The sequence below is a fragment of the Dysidea avara genome, chromosome 2, assembly GCF_963678975.1.
Source record: "Dysidea avara chromosome 2, odDysAvar1.4, whole genome shotgun sequence".
In the NCBI taxonomy this organism is placed as follows: domain Eukaryota; kingdom Metazoa; phylum Porifera; class Demospongiae; order Dictyoceratida; family Dysideidae; genus Dysidea; species Dysidea avara.
Genome location: NC_089273.1, coordinates 47,366,905 through 47,377,886, shown reverse-complemented (window position 1 = coordinate 47,377,886; position 10,982 = coordinate 47,366,905). Strand labels below are relative to the sequence as shown.

Here is a 10,982-nt window from a genome sequence, read left to right as displayed (position 1 = left end):
CGAAAACTGCAATTGTAGACGATTCTCACAGGTGTTGTTGGAGAATTCTTCTGCACTGGGTGGTGTGGTAGGTAGTGTATTCCTCTGGTGTTCTGGATGACTGACGGGGAAATTTGTTCAATAAAGTTCCTTTCTTCCTGTTCAGCGATAATATTGCTATACAGTTTGAGCAGCTCTGGTTGACGTCCTAACTTCCTTGCTAATGTTCTTGCTTGACGTTCACAGATGGTTAGATTAGTTGGGAGAATGGGATGGTCTAGTTTCCAGGGAAAGCCAACAATATACGAACCATCCTTGTCCCGTGAAATGCAATCACGTTGATAGGCTTTCATGAATACTGCTGAAGGTTGGCTTGCAAATTGCAGGGAAGAATTGGGACGGGGAACTGGGACTGATTCATCTATGTCAGACAAGTCTAGCACTTGGGTGGTACAAGCATGGAGAACACCAGTGACATTGGACTGTACAGGTAGTGGTAATGGTCCGGAGAGTAAATACCCTAGTTTTGACTGCATGGCTGTGGGTCCCCTGCCTCTTATGATGCGATCCTCCACTATATCCCAGTAATAGTCAGCACCTATCAGTAGGGAGATATCAAACCTTTCTTCATTGCCAACTGGATGAGCTAGTCGTAGTCCGTGTAGATAGGTAAGTTCATGTAGATTTGTGCTAGCAAAGTACTGTAGGGGTGTGGCAATCTTTGGGACAACTAGTGCCAAAATGTTTATGTCGCCTAAGTTGGTTTCAAGCTGAATTTTGACGACGTCAACTGCAGTATTGGCAGTGGTCTCTCCACCGAATGACGAGATGCATAGATCCTCCTTGTAACAGGGGATTGTTCGTAGTTGGTCAGCTAAAGCTTGTGTTATGAATGATCTTTGTGCCCCTTCATCAAACAAAATATTAGCGGAAGCTTTGTTGGTACCACCCTTCACCAATGCTATGGCTGTTTTCAATAGACACACTGAGCTCTGATTACTACTAAGTAAGGAGTGTGTGGTTGTAGCTAAGTTGGTACTAATCTGTTGGGTGGGATTGGAATTAGTTGAATCAGATGGTTGGTTGGGCACAAAGGTTTGAGCGGTCGTACGTAGTGTGCCTTGCAAAGGCTGGGATGCAACAGTCTGGTGATGTTGGTTTGCGGGTACTGATCTGGGGCCACCATCCATTCCACATAGGCTGGTATGGTGTTTCTTGTGACAAACTTTACATCGATTCTTAGAATTACATTGTGCAGCCTTATGGTGTCCCAAACAATTAAAACATAGTTTCTCCCCCCTCACAATGTCTACTCTTGCATGTACATCAGTTACTGTATTGCAGTGTAAAGGTGAATGTGGGCCCTTACAGTACACACATGATGGCTTAGTACTTACTGCTCTTCTGTCATCTGGAAGTGAGTTTGGCTGTTTCTTGTGTGTACTAGTGTGAAATGATCCTGTCAAGGTAGATTGACTCCTTTCCCCTTGAACGTCAAGTCCAGACTCAAGGATAATGATCTCCTTCTCGATGGCTTGGCGGAGTTTATCAATATTCCATTCCTGTGAAGGGTGTTCCCGAGTCAGATTTCGTTTGATGGGTGGAGGTAACTTTCCAAACACAATTGGGACTAGAAGATCTCCAAATGATGCTCTTTCCTTTCCCAACGACTCTAAACCCCTGATGTGGATTTCAATCGTGTCATGTAGCTGTCGAAGACTAGCAGCCGTGTTAGAGGGGGATTGTACATCAAGTAGGGCTTGCATATGTGCATTCACAATTCGTTGTGGTTGACCAAATCTTGCCTTGAGCAACGTAACAGATTGTTCATAGTTGGTGTTGGTCAGAGTGAATCCACTCACTGTCCTGGCTGCTTCACCCTCTAATTGGGCCCGAAGATAATTGAATTTCTCCACACCAGTGAGGCTGTTGTTGAGATGGACTGCTGCCTCAAAGGAGTCCCAGAAGCTCTGCCACTTAAGCGGTTCGCCAGCAAATGTAGGTAAAACTAACTTTGGAATGCGACTGGCCGATGAAGTGTGGGATACGCTATGAACTGTTCCAGTGTCTACTGTAGTACTAGGTTGCTGCTCCAGGTATCGCTTCAATCGAACTGTCTTCTCGATTATTGTATCCTGTATCCCTTCAGCTTCGAACGTATCCTGTTCCAATTCGCTGACGTCTTCAATCGCGGACGAAATCTTTGCATCTAACTGTCGTAAAGTTTCTGCTTTCCTGTTCATTTGTTCAATATACGTTGTAACATCAGTGGCGATGGCTTCGGTGAGTGGTTGTGTCAAGTCCAATGCGTCTACCTTCCCGTAGATGCGCGTTAGATGGGATCGAAAGGCTTTGCGCGAGCCTTGCAGCTTGGTCAATCCCTCCATCCTGTTGGTACGTTCACTACGAAAGAAACGCAACAACAATGGTTCTCTTAAAAGGGTCCGCTTGCCTTACGGGGTACCGTATATGAATGCCACGGTACCACGACGTCTGAATTTCTGGTTACAAAGTAGCGTAAGGGAGCGGATCCTGGTCACAGCACCAAAATGTCGTGAACGACGAGTCAAAGGAGCAGTTGAATGTCCAATATGGCGGGGATCCGGAGGGACTATTGACCGATACACTAACTCGAATTCTTATTAAAGCCAACGTACTCAATACATGAATGAACACGCATGCGTCTACAACAAACAGTATTTCTAAATACAATGAAACCTATAATTATAGTCAGTCTGTGACACGCGTGCTTGCTATCCTTGGAGAGTTATGCTGGCTTCAATTCTTTAAAACCGTTTATCTCGGAACTTCTAATGTGCGATTTGGATCGTTTTTCCAAAATCCAGTCACATATATGCAACCAGGCCTGCAAAAATAGGAGATGTGGGCACAAATTACACTCCATCACATAACAGGATATAGATATTTCAGTAAATGGTATAGAATATTTGCATTCTGTAGCTTGTATTATAAAACCAACTACAGTAAATGTTTAACAAGTGCTGAAAACTGAATGACTGTAGCATAATGGCATAAAAGTTATGAGTCATGAAAATAGGCAAATTTTATGTGCCCACATGCCCTATTTTTGCAGGCCCGGTCACATATGCTTGAGCATCGAATACAATGTAATTTAATGCACACTTACAAGTCAACTATGGTAGCATTCTTCCTCATACTATCATCTATAACGATACCAATATCACTCATGGGGGCTACTTCATTGTCGTCATGGGTAGCAACAGGTTTGGGTTTAAAGAATGTCCAAATCATCTTGACATTTTCCTTATATACAATCAGTTCCATTGTAGCAAACATTAGTAAGGGTAGTATTACCAGAAGAATTATCACCGAGAGTAAACCTCTTGTACCAAAACTGTTGATAAATGATGTGGCAGAAACAAGTATCATTATTTGTAAAACAATCACATCAAAAATATTAAGAATCCTATGTTTGTATGGTTTGATGAGTAGTTGCATCAAGGCTAGGAGTGTACTAGTGACAAGTACCAATACCTGGGTAGTGTTATTGTTGGTTGAATTGGTGATGATTATTATAATGATCACCAGTCGACAAATCATGTAATAAGCTGCAAATGAACGATATTTGTTTTTGTAACATCCTTGGAACTGATCGAGCAATGGCTTTATCCTATAAAAGTTGATCTTGCGATTCAGGAATGGCTTGAGCAAAAGTAGAAGTGGTAGACCAATCACAATCACTAGTGTACATAATATTGCTACAATTCCATATGGTAAATGACGACCATGAAAATATTCTATATCTGGTGACAGGTAAGTGTAAACCTTATCAACAGTATGAAATTTCAGTGATTTCAACAGCAGTCATGAAGTTGTTGTCACAGATGTATACAATAGCAATAGAAGAAAGCAAACCATGCGGATAATTCCCCGACTTACAAATGCTGAGAATCTATAAGACATTCTTGCTGACTGGGTGATTATTCCTACAATGATAGTGACAGCTACTGGATGTATGTAATGAATGACTTGTTGATCAATTCCACTCATGTTCTTCACAAAGCAAAGTTGTCCTAGAAATTGTGGAGTGACTTTAGCTGCACTAGACATAATGCTAACAACAGTAAACAGTTCTTGTGATACATACAAATTTTGATCCAGTAAAATATCCAACATACTGTAATAGTATGTAATAACATAGAAATAACCAATCTCAACATGATAGTATGTCACTACGAACACTACTACAACCAACACTATCCAATAAATAATTGTCAAAATGATCACCAGTACTGTCTGCCCAGCTGTACATTTGTTGATGCTTACACAATTTTCAGAATCAAATGAGAGAGCATAACCTTCCTCATAACTACCACAAGCAGTACCAGATCTATGTGAACTACACTGATCAGTTCTCACTGGTGAGAGTTGATAAAATCCATTGGATGTATCACAGCAAGTGAAATTGCAGTAGGTATTTGGACAAACTGTTACTGTTGCTTTTCCATCAACAATACCAAACCAGTAACCTCTTTTGATAGTTGATGCGCTACCAGAACAAGACACAATGTCACTGTCATCATAGCATTCACACTTTTGAGTAGAATATTCATAGTGGAAACCAGGGTGACATGGTGATAGCTCTGCTATTAGTCCAACAGAAATTTCTACCTCACTATTTGCAAATGATGTGATGGACATTGAGAAATTAGTTTTATCAGAAATCCTTGTATCAACTACACTGATTCCTTCAAATAGAGTATAAGCTATAGGAACAAATTGTGTACCATCAAATTGGTGAGTTTGGCTTTCCCTAGTTACAACAAAGTTAACTCCTTCAGCAGGTTTATTAAAAGCACTTAGTACACAAGCATTGATTTTAATGTTTTGACCAAGCATTATGTTAGATATAAAGTAGTTCTGGCACCTACTTGAATTATTGGTAACATTAGTGCAGGTTGCTGGGTTATATAGAGCTAGATGATGAGAAGGATGATTGTACATCACATTTAAACCTACAACACTATTCAGACAAGTTTCATCACATGGTGATTCAAGTTGTATGTAAACATTATCCCCTACAAGAGCAGCGTTATGACTAAAATCAACACTTGTGGAGTTTGATAAAATTTTGCTCTGGTTAGTTTGTTTCAATATACCATAAATGGCTCCACCTAAACGACTAGCATTGTTACGATAAAATTCAACATCACATTCATTTTCAAATGCCATAGTAAAGTTTTTAATCAGAGATATTCCTCCACCGTTTCTAGTTGCTGAATTATAAGCAAATTTTGTGAATGAGTTCTTAGCAAATTCTATGTTGGATTGCTGACTGTTGATGGCTCCACCTTCAATGGCTTTGTTGTTTATAAAATGAACGTTTGTGCCATCTGCAAAATGCAAATGTGAGGACCCATTGATAAACATGGCACCTCCGTTAGATGCTTTATTGTCATCAAATATCACTGTCGAGTTTCTATCAAATGTCATGTTGCAATTGTTTTGACAGTTAATGCTTCCACCTGATTCATTGGCTATATTAGCTTCAAACAACACCACTGTATTGCCAGCAAATGAAATAATATTAAGAGTTTCACCCAAAGAAAATAGAGCTCCACCAAGCTTAGCATCATTGCCACTGAATTTGACTTTTGAGTTTCCATTAAAAACTAAGCTGCAGTTATCTTGAGAAATAATAGCTCCCCCACTTTCACCAGCACTGTTACCTACATATGTTACTGTTGTGTTCCCATCAAATTTGACACTACTACTGTCGATAGAAATAACAGCTGCTCCATGGCCACTAGCACGATTGTGTTTAAATGTGACATTTGCAATTCCACTAAACAATGCATTAGAGTAATTTTCGTACCACAAAGCTCCCCCATGTGTGGCACTGTTATTGTTGAACATCACAACTGAGTTACCATAAAATATTATGCCACAATGCGAACTGGCTAATATGGCACCTACAAATGTGGCTGTGTTGGCTGCAAATGTCACTTTACACTTTCCATCAAATGATATACTTGAATGATCTGCAGTGTACACAGTCCCTATATCCTGAGCTCTGTTATTACTAAATGTCACATTTGAGTTTCCATCAAAGAAGACATTACAGTAACCACAACAGTTCACAGCACTTCCATCTTCAGCTGTGTTGTTGATGAATTTTACATTGGAATATTCAGTTAAACTAGCATTTAAGTAGTCATTCAGCAGTAATGCTCCGCCATTCTTTGTAGCATAATTGCTAATAAATGTTACTGTAACATTTCCAGTGAATGATACACTAGAATTACGGCTATATTCTGCAGCACCTCCAGAAACAGCACTGTTGTTCATAAATAACACATTTGTAGCTTCACGATACATTATTTCTGAACTGAAGTAACAGGACATAACTCCTCCTGTGAAAGCAGCATTATTGTCCTCAAATATCACATTTGTGCTTCCCTGAAACAGTACTTCAGAATATATTCGGGAGACCAGTGCTCCTCCAAACAGACCTGCCTCATTGTTATCGAATTTCACATTTGACTTTCCATTAAATATAATGTTAGAATGGTCAATAATGGTAACTGCTCCTCCGTGTTTGCTGGCAACATTGCTATCAAATATCACTGTAGAGTTTCCATCAAATCTAATGCCAGAGTATCTCTCAGAGTACACGGCCCCTCCATATTGAGCATTGTTGATACTAAACATCACATTTGAATATTCGTCAAATAATAGGTCACAGTGGATACAGTTCACAGCACCTCCATATTTATCATATGTGTCATTGAATTTAGCACTATTTTTAATAAATTTTATGGTTGAGTTGTTGGTAAAAGAAACTGTTACATTGATAATCAAATGCAACGCTCCTCCAGTCCTACTGGCACGATTATCTTCAAAAGTCAAAATTGATTTTTCCATAAATGATATGGTAGAATAGTCCTGAGAGAAAACTGCTCCTCCATTAGTAGCACTGTTATTATTAAATCTTACTTTTGTATTTCCGTGAAATAGTATATCGCAAAAATTTATAGCTAACACAACTCCTCCATACCTAGCTCCGTTGTTATGGAAGGTTACTGAAGAGTTTGCATCAAATGATACCTCAGAATTGTTCATAGAGTACACAGCTCCTCCAAGTCTAGCTCTGTTGTTATGGAATGTCACTGAAGAGTTTGCATCAAATGATACTTCAGAATAGTTTAAAGAGTACACAGCTCCTCCACACAAAGCTCTGTTGTAATGAAAAGTCACTCCAGAGCTTCTATTGAACATTATGCTTGAGTGTAGAAAAGAATTGATGGCTCCTCCATTGCTGCTGGCAAAATTGCTTCCAAAGTTCACTGTTGTGTTTCCATTAAATGATACTGCAGAATAGGTTCTAGAATAAATAGCACCTCCATACAAAGCTCTGTTGTTATGAAAGCTCATTGTAGAGTTTCCAGTAAACATGATGCTACAGTGTTGATCAGAGTAGATAGCCCCTCCACCAATAATAGCAGAATTACTTCTAAATGTCACTATTGTGCTTTCAGTAAATGATACCACAGAATACATTCGAGAGTCAACAGCTCCTCCATGCAGTTAGCTCTGTTGTTTGAGAATTTAACTGCAGAGTTTCCATTGAATATGATGCTTGAATGTTGATAAGAATTGACAGCTCCACCACTACCACGCTCAGCTCTGTTGTTGTGGAAATTAATTGTAGAGTTTCCATTGAACATGATGCTAGAATATTCATGAGAATCGACACTTCCTCCGCTTTCAGCTATGTTGTTATAGAAAGTCACCATAGCGTTTCCATTGAACACGATGTTGCAGTGTTGGTGAGAACTGACAGCTCCTCCGAAAACTCCTCCAGTAGTTCTGGCAGAATTACCTCCAAAGTCTACTGTTGTACTTTTATTAAATAAAATCACAGAATAGCTTACAGAATACACAGCTCCTCCTCCTTTATCAGCTCTGTTGTGATTAAAAGTCACGGCAGAGCTTCCAGTGAACTTGATGCTAGAGTGCTGAAATGAAAATACTGCTCCTCCATAGATGCTGGCATAATTAACTCTAAATGTCACTGACGTATTTCCAGTAAATGATAACTCAGAATACCATGTAGAGTAAACAGCTCCTCCAAACTTAGGAGCTGTATGGTCAGTAAATGTCACTTCTGACCTTTCATCAAATAATAAAATAGAACGATTAAATGTGAAGATAGCTCCTCCATTGGTAGCCACATTACTGGAAAACTTAACATTTGAATTTTTATCAAACACAGTGTCACAGTTTTTACAGTATATAGCCCCACCTCGAGAAATAGCTTTGTTACCTTCAAATGAAATTATTGAGTGTTCGCTGAATGATACGATGGACTTTAAAGAGTAGATTACTCCTCCATCTAATTTTGCATCATTATTCTTAAAATTAGCAACTGAACTTTCTCCAATGTGCATCTTAGAATGGTTAAGGAACAGTGTTCCTCCACTGATAATTGCAGAGTTATTGTAAAACTTGGATTGGTGATTATCTTTGAAAACAATAACTGAGTTGCTACTGAATATTGCTCCACCTTTAAATGCTACATTGTGTTCAAACACCATATCACCTTTAAGATGAAGTGTACTGTGGGAGATATAAACTGGTACTCCTTTGTTGTAACTGAACACAGAATTTTGTATGATTAAATGGTCAATAGTTTCATTTATTGAACTAACAAAATAAATAATACTTGCGACAGCAGAATTATGAGAAAAAGTACAGTTGCGAATGATTAATTGTAATTGAAGATTGTCATTAATTTCCTTTGAATAGTATAATGCAGTACCATGAACTTGATTATAACTGTTTTGAGTGAACTGACAGTTGTCAATAGAAACAATTCCTGACATTTTTGACAATACAATGGCTTGTCCTGTAGAGTTATGAAAGGAAGAAGATTGAAGTACAACATTAGATGAATTATAAAACATAATTCCAGGATATTGTGACTTACTGCCAGAGCCACACCCATACCAACTGATACCTTGAATTGTCACATTGTTACATGAGACAAACTCAATTGCTCCTGTACCATTACAATTTACAGTGAGATTCTCTTTTCCAATTATTGTGATATTATCAAGACCTGTAAGTGTCACAATTGAAGACAGCAAAGAATTTCCTGTTATGTTGACTACAGCATTGCTAGTAAGATTTAGGATTGCATCATTGAATAAATCAAAAGAATGAGTGTTCACGCTGCAACATGGTAATCCTGAATTGACAACAGTATCCTCAACGTTTGTGTTGTTTGCAACTCCTGCAGTACTCCTTACAAGCAAAGCCAGTAGAAGAACAGCTGTAATCCTTAACATCATAATGATAAAACTCAATAGAGTCACAGCACTACAACACTGGTGTATTTAAAGCCTAAGAAGCCATACATTCTGGAAACCACAATGAGAAAACATAAATGTGCATCTGAGTAGTGCAGCTATACACAATGCAGTAAGAAGGTATTCTATACTTTTTTTCTGTCAACATTTCGTTGTTCATTTTTTCATGGTTGCTTTATGTTTTAATCAGTGGAATACATACAGTAAGAATGTGCTAATGATCATTTGTTTTCATCTTACCTATGTCAGTAACTTCTGAGCATTACACATTAACATAGCACAAGTTTCAATGCATTGCATGTTAACACAATTTTACAGTCATATTTACAACAAAATGGAAGTCATATTTCAAAGATTTTACTGGTAGCCACAATTGTCCAGGAAATAACTACCTACATACCAGTACCAGGGGCGGAGGAAGTACACTGTGCAAAAAGTGGGATATAGTATGGTATTTCCAGTGGCTTATTGAATACAAATAAGCCTTAATATAAACCCTGTATTATACTCATTTTATACTTTAGTATAATCCATACTATACTATTGCATATATGGTTTCAGTTTATTTACCACATTACCTCAAATAGCTTATATCTAATATAATGCCCACACTATACCATCGCATATATGGTTTCAGTATATTTAACACATTAACTGAAGTCTTACATGAGATTGTTAGTATAATACAGGTTATACCAAGCTTTTTTGTATTCAATAAGCCACTGGAAATACCATCTTATATCCCTCTTTTTTCACAGTGGTAGTTAATATGAGGAGGGGCTGGGCTGACCCAGACTTATGGAAATGAGGTACTACATTGTCTCTGGTTTGGTAAAGCAAGACCAAAAAAAAAAAAAAGTCACAATCAGCTGTCCACCTGGCAAGCTATGCATTTATAGCTGATAAACTACATAAAAATCCTTACATAACTCGCTATACAATACTGTTAGAGTGACTGTTCTATTAGAGTATCTCGATCTTTATCGCGGTTTTCAGCCTCACTCCAAGAAGAATAATTTCGGCGTGGTATCATTCTGAGGGGGGGCTTCAGCCCCCTGGCCGCCGCCTATGACCAGTACGGTGTTTAAATATCACCCTTGATATCAAGAAAGTTTTTATTATAAACAATGAACATTAGTATCTACAATTTTTTACTTGTTTTAAGCCTGATAAGTCATTTTACAATATCAAAGCTTTTAACATCACAATCTTGTGTGATTAAATCACAACAGTTGTATATAGCGTATTGGTTGTGTTAACACTTATGAATTCATTGGTTCACCTCAGATTCATGTCAATAACTAAGTTATTCTACAGTACTTCTACTGTGATATAACATAATGTACTTAGGTAAAGAAAACCACTTATAAAGGTATGCTAATGTAATGTGAATGCTGTCATTCATTAATGTCTGAAAAGATTTAAAGGAGGTTACCATTTGTAGGGCAAGTACCTAATTATATTAGCTAATCCACTAACATCACTGATGATGCTTATTGTCTTTTATAATTATTAGCAGAATAAAGAGCTGGCAGCCTCAGTCATCTAGGCAATCCCTAAACAACTAATGAGATCTCTTCCAAATGTGTTGGGGGTCTGAGTGGAAACAATGGTGGCATTGTCACCTAGCCCTTCCATCTTTAGTCAGCC

General features: G+C 38.2%; 1 protein-coding gene across 1 annotated transcript; it reads right to left on the bottom strand.

The window, feature by feature from the left end:
- Positions 1-7,484: 7,484 nt before the first annotated feature.
- LOC136248170 (probable outer membrane protein pmp6) lies at positions 7,485-9,314 on the bottom strand. The gene has a single exon (XM_066039984.1). The coding sequence runs from the start codon at positions 9,312-9,314 to the stop codon at positions 7,485-7,487; it is 1,830 nt and encodes a 609-aa protein (XP_065896056.1).
- Positions 9,315-10,982: the final 1,668 nt, after the last annotated feature.